Source organism: Halichoerus grypus, chromosome 5 (genome assembly GCF_964656455.1).
Source record: "Halichoerus grypus chromosome 5, mHalGry1.hap1.1, whole genome shotgun sequence".
Classification (NCBI taxonomy): domain Eukaryota; kingdom Metazoa; phylum Chordata; class Mammalia; order Carnivora; family Phocidae; genus Halichoerus; species Halichoerus grypus.
Window position 1 is genome coordinate 93659831 of NC_135716.1, and position 20284 is coordinate 93680114.

The window sequence follows — 20284 nt, forward strand, 5'->3', positions numbered from 1 at the left end:
GCAAATGTTATTTCTTCATTGTGTGTTGTGGCAAGGCCTAAAATGGGTTTATTAGGTGCTCCTCATCTTTGATCAATATAATTAACATTTTATGGTGAATTGGTGGTACTAATTAAGAGAGTCGAACTAGAAGAGTGCTTTGTAGATGTTAAATAACTGAGAAACTCTTTATGAACTACACATCAGTGTGTTATATAAAAGGAGAAATAAATGTTTTAAGTAGCTGGCTTTATAAAATAAACCAGCATAGGAATGGTAGGTTTGGATCTCTTTTTCCTCTCATTCTAAGTACAGCTTACAATAAACTCACTTTGACTCACACTGCTTTTTCACTGTATGTTTTAAAGTAGGAATGCCTTTCTATTCACAGATCACAAAGTTAAGGAAGATTGCTGGCTAGCTCTTTCCTTTCTGTTTTTTAAACAAGGCGCCTGGGTGGCTCAGTCGTTAAGCGTCTGCCTTCGGCTCAGGTCATGATCCCACGGTCCTGGGATCGAGGGCCGCATCGGGCTCCCTGCTCCGCAGGAAGCCTGCTTCTCCTCTCCCACTCTCCCGGCTTGTGTTCCGTCTCTTGCTGTGTCTCTCTCTGTCAAATAAATAAATAAATAAATAATCAATCAATCAATCTATCTATCTATCTTAAAACAAAAACAAAAACAAAAAAAACCAATCAGGCTTCTTCCTAAAATATGAGTTCTGTAGAATAATTACCCTTCACTCAGTTGCGGGGGGGGGCATGTCCATATAGTGTATTTCTAACTTTGTGTTCTTCTAAGTGTTTTGTGTGTTTGTGTGTGTGTTTTTAAGAATTTCCTTTTTTAGATTAGTTTTAGGTTCATGGCAAAATTGAGGGGAAGGTACAGAGATTTCCCGTATACTCTCTGCCCCCATCTGTGCACAGCCTTCCTCATTATTAACATCCACACCGCCTACCCCCTGCCCACCTTCCCCGTGGGACATTTATTACAGGTGATGAACCTACATTAATTCATCATAATCACCCAAAGTCCATAGTTTACATTATAGTTCACTCTTGGTGGTATACTTCTATGGGTTTGGACTAATGTATAATGACATATATCCATCTTTATGGTAGTACACAGAGTATTTTCGCATCTTAAAAATCCTCTGTGCTCTGCTTCTTCATCCTTTCCTTCCTCTCCCAACCCCTGGCAAACACTGATCTTTTTACTGTCTCCATAGTTTTGCCTTTTCCAGAATGTAAAATAGTTGGAATCAAATAGTATATAGCCTTTTCAGATTGGCTTCTTTCACCTAATAATATGCATTTAAGGCTCTGTGTTTTTTCATGGATTGATAGCTCTTTTTTTTAATAACATTTTGTCTGGATATACACAGTTATCCATTTACCTACTGAAGGACATCTTGGTTGTTTCCAAGTTTTGGCAGTTATGAATAAAACTGCTATCTTCTAAGTTTTTAACTGACTTATGACTGTCCTTATTAAAAAGTGTATGTATTTGGAGCACAGTTGAGCTTATTTCACTCTTAGCAATTGATACAGGATAACTGAAATTTCTTTTTAAAGATCTTATTTGTGAGAGAGAGAGGGTGCGTGCACAGGAGCGGGGGAGGGGCAGAGGGAGAGAATCTCAAGCGACTCCCTGCTGAGTGCAGAGCCCCACGGGGCTTAATGCCAGGACCCAGAGATCATGACCCAAGCCGAAACCAAGAGTTGGACACTTAACTGACTAAGCCACCCAGGTGCCCCATTAAGTTAAGTTTCTAATCTAAAGAATTATATAACGTACTGACAGAGCAATATGTGGTTTCAAATGCAATGGCTTAAACTTTTATAGATATTATAAGAATTTTTTTAAATCATGCAAAGCTAACCACTATTTTCTTACAGGCATTTTCTCCCTTGATTCCACAATCCTTTTCCCCTCCCCCTTTGCCTTCTGATTTTACTAATGATTGAGTTTTCTCTGGCATTCTGTCTCTTGTTTTCATGGCAGCCTTACTTTTTTCTGTTCTTTAGTCTCACCTCCCTCCAGTCCTCCTAATAACTCCTCTACTCAACTTGTTCTTTGCTTTCGAGTGTCATTTCCAGGCCAGAGTTTTTCAAACTTGCCAGATCCTAAGAATAATCTGAGGTTTCTGGTTCCAAATACATATTTAGAATCTCAGGTTCCTCTCCTGGAAATTATGATTAGGTCTGGAGGGAGACCTGAGATAAATACCTCAGGTGATTCAAATCCTATGATCAGGCAAATTTAAGAAACTTTTGAAAATATATACCATCTAGCATTACTGTGTTTTCCTTCATTTGACCTGTAGATCATCCTTTTAGAATTTCATAGAAATCATAAACCAGGGGCTCTTAGAGATAATCTTGTCTAACCTCTACATAGTACAGATTTTTTGTTTTTTTAAAAATTTTATTTATTTGACAGAGAGAGATGCAGTGGGAGAGAGAACACAAGCGGGGGGGGGAGTAGGAGAGGGAGAAGCAGACTTCCTGTGGAGCAGCAGGGAGCCTGATGCGGCGCTTGATCCCCTGGGATCATGACCTGAGCTGAAGGCAGATGCTTAACGACTGAGCCACCCAGGCACCCAACATACTACAAATGTTTTAGAAAATCATTTTTGGGTTGATAATTATTCAGGAGCTTGTCTGTTCTTAAGGTTTCATAAGGCTGCCAGTGAGCCCTCAACATTGTCTGGGAAGTTTGCTGGTTTTCTTTGGTCAACTTGCTTGTTTGTTCTTCATGACGACTATTCAAACTCTTTATCTGTATACATCTTTTCTGTATTCCCTCCTGTTAAAATAGAAATCCCACCTCCTCCTCAAAAGCTAATCTTCCACCTGTGCTCTAGATTCCACTCCTCACTTTGCTTAGGATTGTCACAAAATACAGATAACAAAATTACTGTTTAACTATTTTTAGGTGTATAATTCATTGGCATTAAGTGCTTTCACAGTGTTATACAACCATCACCATTATCCATTTCTAGAACTTTTTCATCATCCGAAAAAGAAACTGCACCCATTTGCTTAGGATCTTTACACACCCCCACCCCTTTAATCTTTTCCCTCTCCATTCCCATATAAAGTGCAAATTATATGAAGTGAATTCTTTATATTCCCTTCATTTATAATAAAATACTAAGCTTTTTTTACTCCCCAGAAGTAAATCTTTCTTCTGAATTTGTGATTTTTCTATGTACCTTCTAATATTTTGCTATACATGTATGAACATATAGACTATATAAAACTATTTTGTATGATTTAACACTTTATAAATAGTATTTTGCATGTATCGTTCTACAGATTGCTTCACTTCAACATTGCTTTAGAGAATTATGTTGATACACGTAACTCTAGTTCATTCATTTTTTTGTGTGATTATATCACTCTTCTCCTGTTCTTGTACATTTAGGTTGTTTACAGTTTTGTAATATTACAGTGTTGCAATAGAGGTATCCTCTACATATATATATATATTTATATCCTCAGTCCAAACCACTTGATTTCAGACCCAGCTGCCCTTTTGACATACCCACTTGGGTGTTTGGGTATATATATATATATATAAAAACACTGTATCCTGTACATGGATGCCCTGGGATTTCTGTTTGCCTTTTCTCATGTCCTGGGATTCCATGACTATTCTGTTGACCGAATTCAGTGATTCAAATGAGATTTCACATGTTTAAAGTCTTTATCCTACCATTACATTTTTTGGGTAGTTCAGACAGGTGTGGCATTCTTGGTTGGAGATCATGTCATTGAGGTTTATAAAGGCAAAGTGTCTTTATTTAAGCTTCTAGTACTGCTTTTGAGAAATCCAGTATCATAATGATTCCTGATATTTTTAGGTGTTTTTTTCCCCTCTCTGGAAACTTATTTTAAAACCTCTTTACTGCAGAATTTCAGAATACTGAGGATAATGTGCCTTGAGATTTTTTTTAAATTGGGTTTTGTTTTTTAATTTACTGTGAAATATTTCAGACATACGTAGAGGTATAAAGAGTAATAAATACCTGTGTTCTAACCACTTGGCCCAAGAAATAAAATGTTATCAATACAGTTGAAGACCACCTCCAACCCACATGATTTTCTCAGATTTCATTGGTATGAGTCCTTTATATTCACTCTGATGAGTATTTAGGCCTTCTCAATATGGAAATGCATATCCTTTTGTTTGGGTAAGTTTTCTTGTATTATTTCTTTGTTAATTTCCTTACCTTAGTATTTGCTGTTCTTCTTTCCTGAAACTTTTATTAGTTGGATATTAGGCCTCCTGGCTGAACCTCTAAATTTTTCCTTTTATTTTTCTTTGTCTTTTTGTTCTACTTTCTGGGGAGATTTAACTATCTTCTTTTCCTCCTCTTGATTTATTTCAACTGTAATGTTTTGAATTTAAGACCTTGTTCTTTTTTAAAATTTAAATAACTTATTGTTTCATGGATGCCATATCATCTTTTATCTCTTTGATGATATTAGTAATTGTTTTGAAATTTTCTTGTAGTTTGTTTCATCGAGTTCTTTCTGTTTTAATCTTGTTTATGTATTTTCTTCAAATGTCTGGTGATCTTTTTATATTGAAATATGTGTTAGTACAGAACTGATTAGAAACTGTGGACACAAAGGTGGGATTGGCCATTTGATGAATGGGTAGGGAATCTGGCCATATCTTGTAAGAAAAGCTACAAATATCAACACTTAGAGATCTTCTCTCTGGGGCCTTTAATTTCTACAGCTAAGACTGTACCACATTTTTGCCAGGGGAATAGAGTAGGTTATATCTCTGTTTGCTAGAATTCTTGGAGTTGAACTATGGAAGTAGGTAGGTGAGTTCATTGTTCAATATATGGAATTTTACTTGTCTGTTGTCAGTGTAATGGCTTTCTTTCATATTTGTGCCTGGTATCTTTGTTTTCCATAGTCTCTTTTGTTCACTTTCTCCACAAGATAGGGTAAGTAATGTGGGATGGGGCAGGGAGTGGGGAACATAAGCAGAGGGGTCTAACTAATTCTTGTACAAATTTTAAACCCATCTTTCTCGTTTTTAGTTCCATGCTTTGTTTCCCACCTTCTGCTTAGCCTTTCCATGATTCTGTAGCTCAAACTGATTTTTTGGTTATCTTCTATGTAGGTACTCAGTATTCAAAGTTCTCAGTTGGCTAATTCCCCTGTACACTTTTCCCCTTGTAAAAAATGGTTTGCTAACTTTATCTGTCATTTTTTTACTTCCGTTCTCTTTGAGCTTTTGGGATTTATGGCCTTTGTTTTACTCTCACTTGAGTGGGTTTTGATAAGGAATAGACATAAATCTTTTGTTCTGTCTGCCATGTTTAAATAGCAGTCCTCTTCACCTTTTCATCTTTACCAGATTCTTCCCATTAAGACCTCACACTAAAGAAGACTTAGATGGAAAGATATATTTTTGGATTAAGAAGAACCAACATCAGAATGATAAAGAAAAGCAGTGGTGGAGGAGTGCCCTATCAGATACCAATACATTCTGAAGATTTAGTGATTAAATAAGTGTATATTAGTTTATGAACATTATTCAGTGAAACAGAAAAGTAAGTCTAGAAATAGGCCCAAATACCTACAGGCATTTGATACATAAAAATGATGGTATCTGAAATCATTGATGGCAGAGATGATAGTGTTGGGACATCAGGGTATTTATCTAGAATTCATCTTTGTATCCATATCCCTGGATACCAAGATAAATTCCCAATGTGATCAGAGATTTAAATGTGGAAAATGGAGACATTAATGTAATAGAAGAAAACATGGAAGAATTCTTTCATGACTTTGTAGTTCAAAAGGTCTTTCTGACTATGACCAAAACAAAAGAAAAATCACTGTCAACACAGTCAAAAGACAAATTGTGAAAAATTGTATACAGTTCATACAGAGGATTAACCTTTCTAAATTATTAAGGGTTCTAGAATTAGATAAGAGAAATAAATACTAGTAGCCCAATTTAAATATAAGCAGGCATTATGAATGGATAGTTCACAGAAAAAGAAACACAAAAGGCCCTTTAATTCTCTTATTTGAAAAGATACACAGCTTCATTCCTAAGAAAGTGAAATTAAAACTACTTAAGATGGTAGTTTTTACTTACCAAATTAGTAAAAATCCAAAAGTTTGATAACATTCTATTAGGCTGTGGGGCAATATATACTTTCTTACAGTGCTAAGGGGAATAAAAGTTAATACAACCCTATTGAGGGTTGCTCAGTCTTTCCATTTAAGAAAATTCTCTATTGATCTTATTTTCTCCTCTCACTACCAACCTTTTTTATTTTCACAGCCTAATTTCTTGAAAGAATTGTTTACACTTGCTGTCCACATTTTCTCATCTCTCCTCAGACCACTGATTTTGTTTCTGCTGTCATACTTTCTCTGAAAAACCTCTCTTGCCAAGGTCACCAATGGGCATTTTTCTTCTTCATCTCACTGAAGTCTCAGCAACATTTTGACCAAACTTCTTGAAATATTTTAACTTTTATTATACCGTGTTGTCTTGGTTTTCTTTTTAACCTCTCTGACCACATGACAATTCCTTTACATTCTTTTTTGTCAGCTTTTCTTCTCCTTTGGTGCTTTTTAAATTGGATCTTTCTAGGCAAAGACCCCTGCTCTTTGAACTATATATGTTCTGTAGCCAATGACTAGGATTTATATCCTCAGTCCAAACCACTTGATTTCAGACCCAGCTGCCCTTTTGACATACCCACTTGGGTGTTTTAGAGCTACTTGGTATTAGTACCTATTGCTCCTGTAACAAATTACCATAAACGTAGTGCCTTAAAACAGTACAAACTTAGCAGTTTCTTACAGTTCTGAAGGCTCTGAAGGTGAATTTGGGTTTTGTTGTTTTTTTTGCCTATTTTAGCTTCTGGTAGCCTTCTGTATTTCCTAGTTTGTGGCCCCTTCCTCCATCTGCAAAAAGTACATTACTCCACCTCTGCTTCCATCATTGTATCGCCTTCTCTGCAGATCTCCCTGTGCCTCCTCCTTATAAGAATGCCTGTGATTACATTTAGGGCTTACCTGGATAGACTAGGCTACCCTCCCCATTTCAAGATTCTTAACTTATTCACAACTACAAAGTTTTTTTTGCCATATAAGGTCATATTCACAGGTTCCAGGGATTAGGACCTACATATCTAGATATCTTTGGGGGCCATTATTCAGCCTACCACATAATTGAAGCTCATCATGTTCAAACTTCAACATATCACCTTCTCACCCAAACCTGGTGGTGGTCCTTAGGTAGAAAGAGTGGTTTCTGTATCTCCTTGCAAAGGTCAGAACCTGGGAGACATCTTCGACATTCCTTTCTCTGCCCTATCATATCCAGTCTGTCTCCCAAGTCCTGGCAATTTTATCTCCTGGATATTTTTCAGATCTTTTTTCTTTATCATTTTCTAATCATCTGCACTGTTACTAACTTAGTTTATCGTTTCAAGCCTAAATCTCTTTCAGCACCCCTCTGGGAAAATGAAACAAATACAAAAACCCCAAGCCCCCTCTGCCCTGAAAAGACAAAAGCAAATCGATAACTTTCCTTTAACTATTTTAGATCCTTTAGTGATTTCCCAAATCTTTAACAGTAGTCTTCAAGGTTCTCCTAATCTAGCTACAGCTCATTTGTCCAGCCTCATCCTTATTTTTTTCTTTTGCTTTCTGTGTTTAGCATTGTTACTTTCTTTTTTTTTTTTTAAGATTTTATTTATTTATTTGACAGAGAGAGACACAGCGAGAGAGGGAACACAAGCAGGGGGAGTGGGAGAGGGAGAAGCAGGCTTCCCGCGGAGCAGGGAGCCCGATGCGGGGCTCGATCCCAGGACCCTGGGATCATGACCTGAGCCGAAGGCAGACGCTTAACGACTGAGCCACCCAGGCTCCCCCATTAGCTTTCTTTTAGACCTTGGAAAGGGTGATTCTTAAGGGGTTTTGTTTCCTTTAAACTTGTTTTACAGATTTCAATTCATGTTACTTCGAGGAACACTTTATTCTCTAAATCAGGATCCCTTGTTCTCTTTCACAGTGTCTTATTCATTCCATTCTGAAGACTTGTCACAGCTTATAATTAAATATTTGTTTAGATAGTGTCTGCCTCTCCCTACTAGACTGTAAGCTTCCAGGGGCCAAGAGTGGGTCTCGTTTGCTATATCTGTGGTTAGGACAGTGTCTGACATGTAATATACAGTAAACTTTCATTCAATGAATGATACCGACTTTCCTATAATTCCTGTTTTTTATTTAAAGTTACATGAGTCTACTCTTCTACTTCAGTTTTTTCAAGTTAAATACTTTAATTTCTTCACACTTTTTCCGATTTCTCTGGTTTTCAAGTCACTAATCATCTTAATTGTTTCCTTTGCATGTGCTGCAGTTACAGACTTTTTAAAGCCCAGAGCAGAACCTATATCATTTGTGCAATACGGAGTATTGTCTCCCTTAGTATATATAGAAAGTACAGGCATACCTTGGGGATATTGTGGTTTTTGGTTCCAGACCACCACAATAAAGCAAGTCAAATGAATTTTTTGGTTTCCCAGTGCATATAAAAGTTATGTTTGCACTGTACTGCATAATCTTTTAAGTGGGCAATAGCAGTATGTCTAAAGAAACAATGCATATACCTTAATTTGAAAAAATACTTTATTGCTAAAAAATGCTAACTACGTGCTTTCGGCGAGTCAGTCTTTTTGCTGGTGGAGGGTCTTACCTCGATGTTGGTGGCTGCTGACTGATTAGGGTGGTGGTGGTTGCTGAAGGTTGGGTGGCTTTGACAGTTTCTTAAGACAGCAATGAAATTGACTCATTGACTCACAAACAATATCTCTGTAGCATGTGATGCTGTTTGATAGCATTTTACCAACAATAGAATTTCTTTCAAAATTGGAGTTAGTCTTCTCACCCTGCTGTGGCTTTATCAACTAAGTTTATGTAATATTCTAAATCCTTTGTTGTCATTTCAACAGTCTTCACAGCATTTTCACCAGGAGTAGATTCCATCCCAAGAAACCACTTTTTTTGCTCATCCATCAGAAGCAGCTCCTCACCTACTAAAGTGTTACAATGAGATTACAGCAATTCAGTCCCATCCTCAGGCTCCACTTCTAATTCTAGTTCACTTGCTGTTTCTACCACACCTGCAGTTATTGTCTCCACTGAAGTCTCGAACCCCTCAAAGTCATTCATGAGGGTTGGATTCAACTTCTTCCAAACTCCTGTTAATATTGATATTTTGACCTCTTCCTGTGAATCACAAATGTTCTTAATGGCATCTAGGAATGATGAATCCTTTCCAGAAGGTTTTCCATTTACTTTGCCCAGACCCATCAGAGGAATCACTATTTGTGGCAGCTATATAGCCTTTTAAATAAAGACTTAACAATTGAAATGACTCCTTGATCCCTGGGCTGCAGAATAGATGTTGTGTTGGCAGGCATGAAAATAATACTAATCTCATCGTACATCTCCATTAGAGCCCTTGGGTAACCAGATGCATTGTCAGCAGTAATATTTTGAAAGGAATCTTTTTTTCTGAGCAGTAGGTCTCAACAGTGGGCTTAAAATATTCAGTAAACCATGTTGTGTAAGCAGATGTGCTGTCATCCAGGCTTTGTTGTTCCATTTACAGAGCACAGGCAGAAGAGATTTTGCATAGTTCTGAAGGGCCCTAGGATTTTTGGAAGGGTAAATCAACATTGGTTTCAACTAACAGTCACCAGCTACATTATTCTTTGATAAGAGAGTCAGCCTGTCCCTTAAAGCTTTGAAGCCAGGCACTGACTTCTGTAGCTATGAAAGTCCTAGATGGCACCTTCTTTCAATATAAGGCTATTTTGACTGCATTGAAAATCTTTTGTTTAGTGGAGCCACCTTCATTAATGATCTGAGCTAGATCTTCTGGATAACTTGCTGCAGCTTCTACATCAGCACTTGCTGCTTCACCTTGCACTTTTCTGTTATGGATATGGCTTATTTCCTTAAATCCCATGAACCAACCTCTGTTAGCTTCAGACTTTTCCTTCTGCAGCTTTCCCACCTCTCTCAGCCTTCAGAGAATTGGTAAGAGTTGGGCCTTGCTCTGAATTAGACTTTGGCTTAAAGGAATGTTGTGGCTGGTTTGATCTATCTAGACCACTAAAACTTTCTTCATATCAGCAATCAAGCTCTTTCTTATCATTTGTGGGTTTCATGTGTGATGGCACTTTTAATTACCTTCAAGAAATTTTCCTTTATTCACAAGTTGGCTCTTTGGTGCAAGAGGCCTAGTTTTTGACCTGTCTTGGCTTTTGACATGCCTTCCTCAATAAGCTTAATCATTTCTAGCTTTTGATTTAAAATGAGAGACATGCGACTCCTCCTTTCACTTAAACAGAGACCATTGTAGGGTTCTTAACCGGCCTAATTTCAGTTTTGTTGTGTCTCAGGGAATAGGGCCTGAGGAGGAGGGAGAGAGATGGGGGGACGGCCAGTCAGTAAAGCGGTCGCTGTCTTATTTGGGTACAGTTCATGGTGTCCCAAAACAATTGCAGTAGTAACATCAAAGAGCACTGATCATCATAACAAATATAATAATGAAAAATTTTGAAATACTGTGAGAATTACCAAAATGTAACACAGAGACACGAAGAGCAAATGTTGTTAGAAAAATGGTGCTGATAGACTTACTCTTGGCAGGGTTGCCTCAAACCTTCAATTTGTAAAAAATGCAGCTACTGGTGAAGCATAATATCTGTGAAATGCAATAAAGTGAAGTGCAATAAAATGATGTGTGCCAGTATACAAGATAACAAGCCATAGGCTAAACCACCATAACAAAGAGATGTCACATACAGTTGCTAGAACAAAATAAAAGTTTCTCTCTTGAGTAACAAGTCCGGAGGTTAAGCCGCTCTGTTCTGTTCCATGATGTCATCCAGGATTCTCCTTTCCTTTTATCTTTCAAGTTTTGCCAGCCCCTTTGGTAGTGGTGTCTGTGTATTTGAACCTGGCTCTTAAGAGACAGAAAGAGGAAGTGGAGAGCAAGCAGCTTACTTATAAAGGCATGCTCTGGAAATTGCATATGTAACTTATACTAACATCTCATTGGCCAGAACTTAGTTCCAGCCCACACTTGGCTGCCAAGGAGCCTCGCTTATTGGCTATATGCCCAGGAAGTTCTGTTTCTAAAAAGAAGGGTAGAATTAGTAGTTTGCTTGTTTGCATTGGTGTCACACAGTTGGTACATGTTAAATTTCTGGTCATAAATGCTATCCCTCTTCTAACTTGTGCTGTTAATTATTTAAATGCATTACGAACAGTAGCATTTATGAACGTTTTTTACACAAGTGATACATAGATACTGTTAATCGGCTTTGCTCTTACTACTGTTTTTCTTTGGGCACAGTTTAATGTCTGATTATTTCATTCTTTCTAGACACAGGATAAGTTATAAATTTATAATATATTTTTTAAATAAAAAATAATTCAACAGTTTCCTCTTTTTAGGTTAACTTTCTCTTTCCAAATAGGAAAGGATGCTTTATATTTATTCATGTCACATATTAATTATCCCAGGTGTTTGCATTTTAAGTTGTCTTCAGGCTCAGTGCTATCGATTAAATTATTGCTAATTGTTTAAATTAGGTAACTTCAAGCACTGTGATATAAAGATATTCTGTCTTTGTAAAATTTAAAGTAGTGTGAATTCCTTCAAATTAATGATGCATTAAGAGTTGCATAATCTCAAAGCTAGCAAAAGTGGCATGTGGCAGGGTCCCTTTTCAGGATTAGTCTTGAGTTCTGTAAGCTTTAAATTGTGATGTGTCTCTAGGATAGTTCTCATATAAAATGCTACTATTCTGTATTTTTGAAAGTCTGTCTTGGTAAAGGAACTTCTGATAATTGGGAATAGTTGCGGGGAGTGTTGTGGGGGGACTGATATTTATTATCTCTGAAAGCATGCCATTCTCAGAACTGGTACTGAAGGTTAATTAATCTGCTTTAGTTGTTTTAGGGTGCTTGGCCTAGAAAGTTTAGAATAATGCTTAGAAAAGCTTTCCTAAGTAGAAAAGCTTTCCTTATCTTTGTATCCCATGATCATCATCTTTCCTGCTGTCCCCCCCGGCTTTTCATAGCATGATGATCATACAAATGAATGGAAGGTAACTCATAAAAATATATGCAAGGTGACTTTTGTCCTGGGTGGTTGCTGCTTAATGATCCTATAAGGTGATCTTGGGAAAGATACGTAAGGAAGTAAGAAATCCCTGATTTTTTCTTTGTGTATTGTGTATGAATAGGGGTGCCTATTAAATAGTCTACGGAAAAAAAAGTGGGTTCTGAAAATGCTGCTAGAGAACTAATAGTAAAAAACTGTGTAAGAAATACTAGATTGTCATTTATGCCTTGTATTGAGGCAAAATAGGTGGTATTTAAAACAACAATTAAATCTTTTTTTTTAAAGATTTATTATTTTATTTATTTATTAAGATATTTATTTATTTTTTTAAAAGATTTTATTTATTTATTTGAGACAGAGTGAGAGAGAGAGAGAGCACAAGATGGGGGAGCGGGAGAGGGAGAAGCAGACTCCCTGCTGAGCAGGGAGCCTGATGTGGGACTCGATCCCGGGACTCCAGGATCATGACCTGAGCCGAAGGCAGTCGCTTAACCAACTGAGCCACCCAGGCGCCCTATTTATTTATTTGACAGAGACACAGCAAGAGAGGGAACACAAGCAGAGGGAATGGGAGAGGGAGAAGCAGGCTTCCCGCCGAGCAGGGAGCCTGATGCAGGGCTTGATCCTAGGACCCTGAGATCGTGACCTGAGCTGAAGGCAGACGCTTAACGACTGAGCCACCCAGGCGCCCCTAAGATTTATTATTTTAGAGACAGAGTGCGCATGTGATGGGGACAGAGAGAGAGGGAGAGAGAGCATCTCAAGCAGACTCTCCACTGAGTATGGAGCCTGACTCTGAGATCATGACCTGAGCTGAAATCAAGAGTTGGTCGCTTAACCTCCTGAGCCACCCAGGCACCCCTATATTAGGCTTTTCAATCTAATCCGCACCTTACCTAAGGTAGAGAATGCTTGGTTACTGATCCAAGGTGGAAATTCTGGTTAGAATTAAGCATTTTTAGTCTAGTCTTCTGTATGCACAGATCTGTCTTTATTCTTGAGAAACATTAATTTTAAATCAGAAGTGGGAAGGGTGCCTGGGTGGCTCAGGGTCTGCCTTTCAGCTCAGGTCATGATCTGGAGTCCCGGGATGGAGCCCCACATCGGGCTCCCTGCTCAGCAGGGAGCCTGCTTCTCCCTCTGCCCCTCACCCCACTCATGCTCTCTCACTCTCTCTCTCTCAAATAAAAATCTTAAAAAAAAAACAAAACTGGAGGTGGGAATATAAGAAAATAGAAGAAATGATTTAGAAGAATAATATCAGATTGTGTCAAATCAGTTGGTAGACTCCATTTTTTTGTTTGTTTTTTTAATTTTTTATTTAAATTCCAGTTAGCATACAGTGTAATATTAGTTTCAGGTCTACTAGTAGATTCCATTTGAATGCTAGGATTCTCTGGGCTACAGATTGGTATAAAATATGCCTTAAGTTCACTAGAGAGTTGATAGAAAGAAAATGTCTGTGTGCTTGCAAGTAACATTAGATTTCAGAAAAGTAAAAGATCATGAAGGGTGATCAGGAAGGCTTCCAGAAGAAAAGTCTTGAACTGATCTTTGAAAGATAAGATTTGGATTGACAGAAGAGGACATTTCAAGTAGGGCAGATTTAAGAGAAAAATCATTGCAGGTAGAAGTAAGTTTGGCATAAATTGGGTAGATAAAAAGATCAGTTTGCCTGGGGTAGAGGATCTTATATGCAAGTAATTGGGAGGGAGATTGGGATTGCTAACAGTCAAGCCTGGTATCTGGCCTGATGTGAAGGTTTTCACTAGGGAGTACAAAATGGATATGGAAGATTAATCTGACCATGGTTTTTTTTTTTTTTCCCTCCTTTTCTCTGCCCTGCCAGTTTTACTGTTTATTTACTGATTTTTTGTCCTAAATAAAGATCACTTTGTTGTTGTTATTATTATTTTTAGTGTTTACAAAGTACAAAAATCATCATTCTCAGAGAAGTTTAAGTATATCTTAATGTCTTCAGTGTTTCTTTGAGATTTTGGGGTCATAGATTAACTTGCTCTTTGAAATTTCTGTTTGTGGCACTTACCACGTTAATGTGTTTGTCAGAGTGCTAGGGCAACTTTCTGTAACTGTGGACTTTATACAAGGTACTGACCGTTGAGTTCTTAGTATGTAGAAGAAATAGCAACAATGGAAACAATATTTTAATTCTTTAATTATATTATAGTGTACTTCAGTCCTTTCTCCCCCCTCTTTCATTTTATCTCAGGTCAACAGGACATACTGCTGTGGCACCTACCGAGCAGGTCCCATGCGGCAGATAAGTCTTGTTGGAGCAGTAGATGAAGAAGTTGGTGATTATTTCCCAGAGTTCCTTGATATGTTAGAAGAATCACCATTTCTGAAAGTGAGTGTTAATTCCAATTATTAAAGTTCTGATCATTACTTTAGTGGACACTTTCTATTAAAAAGTATTAATATTAAATTAATCTTGTCTATTAAAATTAAATTTCATCCAGTGTTTTGAATAGAAATGTTTAGAAAATTATTGGTTCAGAATAACAGAAATAACAGAAAATTATTGGTTCAGAATTTTACATGTAACTCTCTAATATAGCATTTATTTCTTCATATGCATATACAAAATAAACTTCCTAGAGCTTTCTTTTGGTTTGGGGTAGTAGAGAGGTTAACTTGTAAATAGACAAAAAAATTTTTTTTTTCATGTGACTCATTCATCTGATTTCTAGATGACTTTGCCCTGGGGTACGCTTTCCAGCCTCCGACTCCAGTGTAGGTCCCAGAGTGATGATGGGCCGATCATGTGGGTAAGGCCAGGAGAGCAGATGATCCCTACAGCAGATATGCCAAAGTCACCCTTCAAAAGACGACGGTAAACATTTATTTTTCCCAAATAAGGAAAAGCACTTTTTAAAAGTTTGGTTGCTTATAAAAATGATTGAGACCTGAGCGCAGTTTGAAAACTATTTGTCTAGATTATTTGAAGAGCTATCTTAAGTAAATCTTCAGTGGTCAGTTTCTTAAGAGTCCAGTCTACTCATTACAGAGTCATCAGAGTGAGGCATCCTTCTAAAAAAACAAATTTAATTTTTTCCTATTTTCTTAAAACCTGGGTCCTAACTGCCTGCAAGATTAAAGTCTAAACTCCTTTGTGTGGTTACAAGGATCTTTCATAATCTGGCCCCAACAGTACCTCCAGCTGGATCTGTTTCTAGTCTGTGCCAGCCACGCAGAGGTCAGTTTTCAAACTGTGATCTTTCACAGCTCTGTGCTTTTGCACTGTTCTTTTTACTTAGAATGGCATCCCCTCCCCCATCTTCCTTTTTACCTGACAAACTCTTAATAAATTTTCAAAAAAATAAACTTGGATGTCACTTCCTTTGTGAAGCTTTTCTTTGTTCCCATAGACAATTAATTATTCCCTTCTCTGTGTTCACACATCATTCTGTTCATTAATGACCTGTTTACATGTTTCTGTTTTTTACTAAATTTTGAGTTCTCAGGACAGTGACTGTGTTTTATTCTCAGTCTTCATGACCCACATAGACAGGTGATTAGTAGTGTTTGCTGAATGAAACCGATAATGTATATCTCCTATAGTAATTCATATTGGGCCAACATATTCTGTGTTTCAGACACAAAATGAATGTAGATTAATTTATTCTGGTACTCTGAAAAAAATCTCATTTTAATAAGAGTGAAAATGATTTATATTTGCTTAGACTATGGAAGTTACCCCAAATAAATATCCCAGAAGTGAGTTTGTTTGTTTATTTATTTTAAAAAGATTTTATTTATTTATTAGAGAGAGCAAGAGAAAGCATGAGCAGGGGGAGGGGAGAGGGGAGAGGGAGAGCGAGAAGCAAACTCTCCGCTGAGGAGGGAGCCCTAGGTGGGCTTGATCCCCAGGACCCTTAGCTTAACCGACTGAGCTACCCAGGCGCCTCCAGAAATGAGTTTTAATGGACTAGTCTGGACCTTACCTTAAAGCTTATAGGGGAATGATGCTAAAGCTAAATATGGAATAATCTTAGGTACTTGAGATACTGCATGAAAATACTTTGTAAAAAACTATATATGAATGCAAGGTGATGGCATGGTAGAACCTGGCAGTAAACTACTTCTGCACACTGCTTAGACCACGGCAGTTTTTGTATATCATGATGATGAGTCTGGAAATCCTAAATTCTTAAGTACTGTATACATTTTTTTGTTCTATAATTTTTCCAAAAAGGAAATGACCATTGTTTGTTTCCTGATTGTTACAAACTTTTAGAAAAATCAGGTAATAGAAAAAAGTAAAAAGAAGGCAAAAAATACCCATAATCCCACCTATTTAGGCATATTAACCTTTCAAATTTCAGTCTGTATTATACTCCTAAACTTTGTACACAAATGAACTCATTCTTTACATGATGTTTACTTTAAAACTTGGGTTTTTTTTTTAACCCCTTAAATTTATGTGTTATATTAAGATGCAGTTATATCATAATTTCTGAATGACTATGTTCTCACTGAATGGTTGTATCAAGATTTACTTAACCAATTCTTTTTTAGTGTAAGTTGCTTCCAGTTTTTCAATGTAAACAGGACTTCGACAAACATGACAGTGGTATGCTGGAGCCAGGCTCCCAGGGCCATTATTAGCCTCCCAATGCCACATTGAACGTGGTCACATTAGTTGCTTGAAATTGGCCATGTTGGGAGTATTTATACCACAGAAATAAGCAAATCAGCTACAATCAGCTATCTTCCCCTGAAGCCCGTTGTTAGGAATGTTTAACACATCACTGATTGTGGGTAGCAGGCTGGCTGGCTGGTTGGTAGGTAGGTGGATATATGTATCTTTGTGCATATGCATGTTTATTGTCTTAGTAGAAATTTTAAAGGTGCAGAGTATATACACATTTCTAAGTTGATCCAGGACTGTACCAATTTATACTCCCACCCAAATAGTGAGACAGTACCCTTTTCCCATACCCTCCATTAACTTTTTTTTTAAACTTTGTTGATCTGATTGGACAGAGATGTCTCATTTTGATTAGTTCTTCTTTGAGGGGTTTGTATTTCTTCTTTTGTGATTCCCTTTTCATTTTATCCATATGTTTACTAGGCTGTTTTTCATTTAAAATTTCTCTTTTTTTAGGACTATTAACTTTTTTTTATTTTGCAAATTTTCCTGCTCATTTTTTTTCTTTCAGCTTCAGTTTTTTTCTTTACTCACAGTTTTGGTTTTTTGTTTTTTTTTCTTCTCAGTTTATTTTTCTTTACACACAGATCTATCTTTTCCTCTGAGGTTTCTCTCCTAGTGGCTGAATTAGAAACGCCCTTCTCTCATTGAGTATTACAAAATATTCATCTACATTTTATCCTAGTACTTTTGTGATTTCAGTATTTACATGTTTTACTTACCTGGTATTGATTTCAGGACAGAGGCAGGCATTCATCATTTTTTCCAAGTCGTTAGGCAGCTGTACCAACATCATTTACTTAATTTATTTTTTCTCCACTAATCTGAGGGGCTGTCAAATTTCATTTTTATTGGGGTTAAATACTCTTGAGTGAGGCATTCAAAAGCACTTTGAATTAGAGTGAGTAAATCAGAACTTAAACACTAATGTCATCTTTTTGTGTTAATGAGAACTCTGTATTGCTGAAAATGGTGGAATCAATGTGAGAAGCTGTCTGGTTATCAAGGGCACTGCTAATGAAGATGATCTTTGAATTTATGTACTTTAGAGTTAAATACATGCACAGGGTTTTAAAAAATCAAATGGTACAGTAGGGTTTGTAATGAAAAATCCTACCCACCTTTCCCTCCTTTTTACCAGAGACAAAAGACCATTTCTGTTTTTTAATGCCTTTTGTTTGAGGACTGTGGCAGGAAACTTGTCAGTTTCTTGGTATGATAGATAGGGACTCCTTCCTGTTCTCCAGTTAAATGACCCTTTCTTTACCCTCTTGTTCCCCGTTTCAACTTTTTGCCAGCTTTGCTTATACATTGTTGAGGTTAATTCATATTCTGCTTTAAAATTAGGTTTTATATGCTTTGTCAATAGGTCTGTTCTACAATTTGAAAGTCAGTAAATGGCATTTATAATATTATGGGAAGGTAAGTTTACTGCAGAGCTAACCAGTGGGCTAAAAATTTGTATCCTAAAGTTCCAATGTTATGTTAACGTTCAAAGGGATAATATACAAAAGGATCATTCTTTCCTATATTTCACCTAGATATTGAAAATCATGCACATTTTAATTAGTTTCATGTTTGGATTGTGCTGTTTTTTTTGTTTTAAGAAAATTGTTCTATTTTCCCTGCAGTTTCTGATTTACCCCTCTTTTGAAGGGGGACATACACTTTTCTTGACCATATCCCTAATACTTTGTATTCTTTTTTGCTCCAAATACATTTCTTTCTTCTAGAATCATACTTTCCACCCTATGACTATGACTTTAGCTTTTTTAATTAGTCTTTTTTTTTTTTTTTTTGAGAATATTGATAGTTACCTTGGATTCTGTGCTTTTATCATATCCTCAAGAATCCAGAACTTTAATCATACTGTCTACTAACACATCATTTTTTTTACCTGGAAATCTTTTGGAGCTCTGTGTTCTGTTCAGTGTGAAAAGCTTTACTTCACAGTTACCAACCTAGGACTTCCCACTTAATGCATTTTTACATTAACCTACAGTTGTCTTCTTCCTAGGCTTATTTCTTCTCTTGCTTTAGCACATTCTCAGGTAATATTCTAACAAAAGGAAGGTATTCTGAGTCATTATATGTCTGAAAAATTTTTTCTCATTAAATAGGATTGATAGTTTAGCTGGATTCCAGAGGATATATTTTCCCTAAATACTTCTAGCATTGCTCCAGTGTCTTCTGGTATGTAATATTGTTTATGAAAAGTCTTAATGCCAGTTTAATTTTGGGGGTTTTTTGTAGGTAATCTTTTTTCTTTTCCTCTCTGAAAGCTTAATTTCACAATGATGTATTAGGGTCTTTCATTCTTTTTTTTTTTTTTTTAATTTATTTGACAGAGAGAGACACGGCAAGAGAGGGAACACAAGCAGGGGGAGTGGGAGAGGGAGAAGCAGGCTTCCCGCTGAGCAGGGAGCCCAATGTGGGGCTCCATCCCAGGACCCTGGGATCATGACCTGAGCTGAAGGCAGACGTTTAATGACTGAGCCACCTAGGCGCCCCTGGATCTTTCATTCTTATTCTTATATTTAATCCTTTTTGTTGTTTGGTAGGTCCCTTAAATTTTAAAGATTCGTGTCTCCTTTTCTGGGAATTTTTCTTGCTTAATTGCTTTGGTAATCTCTTCATTTTCATTGTTATTTCTTTCTGAAACCACTGTTGGTTGAGTAATAGATCTCTCATTTTGATTATTCTCATATTTCCTATTATCTTTTTGCTTTTGATTTTGGGACATTCACTTGATTTTTGTCTTTTAACCTTCCTTTTGAATTCTTACATTTCAGCATTGTTTATTTTGGTCTTTGTCAGGCTGCTACAGGCTGTCTTCACATAGTTGGTGATTTGTGGTTGACACATTCATATTTAGAAATAAAGCATTGGGCTTACTGAGCGTTCTATATATATTTTATATTTTAGTGAGGCTTGTCACTAGGTAGGTTTCACTATAGAGTTAATAGGCATAGAACTGGACATTAAAGGATATGTCCACATGCTGGAGGATTACATTAGTTCTATTAATATGGTAAGTTCAGTGTCTTTAGAGAAGAACACACAAGGTTTTTTTTGTTTTGTTTTGTTTTTTTGCTGAAAGTTTATCAGGATGCTTTTGGTCACAAGCAACAAAAATCTTGATTCAAACTGGTTCATAAAATAAGATGTTACCCCATGTATCAAGAAGTCCAGAAGCTTGGCCCTAGGCACTATAGTCAGTGACTCAGTACATTCATCAAAGAATCAGGTCTTTTCCTTTTGTCCGCTCTGTCATTCTCTTTGCTTGTGCTTTGTACTCATGATGGCTTTCTTTATGGTTCCTGGATGATGATTACGGTTCTAGGCATCACATGGATCTGGTTGTATGCAATAGAAGAAAAAACTATCTTTTCTTGTACTTCTCTCTCAGGGCTAGGAGACTTCCCAAGTCTCCTTAGCA

The 20284-nt window shown here is 36.9% G+C and overlaps 1 protein-coding gene across 2 annotated transcripts in view; it reads left to right on the forward strand.

Moving 5' to 3' along the window:
• RSBN1 (round spermatid basic protein 1) overlaps positions 1-20284 on the forward strand; it is a 46421-nt gene that overhangs the window by 17910 nt on the left and 8227 nt on the right. For both annotated transcript variants that reach the window (XM_036088465.2, XM_078072584.1), the window contains exons 3-4: positions 14404-14541; positions 14885-15027. In XM_036088465.2, the coding sequence (XP_035944358.1) occupies positions 14404-14541; positions 14885-15027 (281 nt within the window). The remainder of the gene's footprint in view (positions 1-14403; positions 14542-14884; positions 15028-20284) is intronic.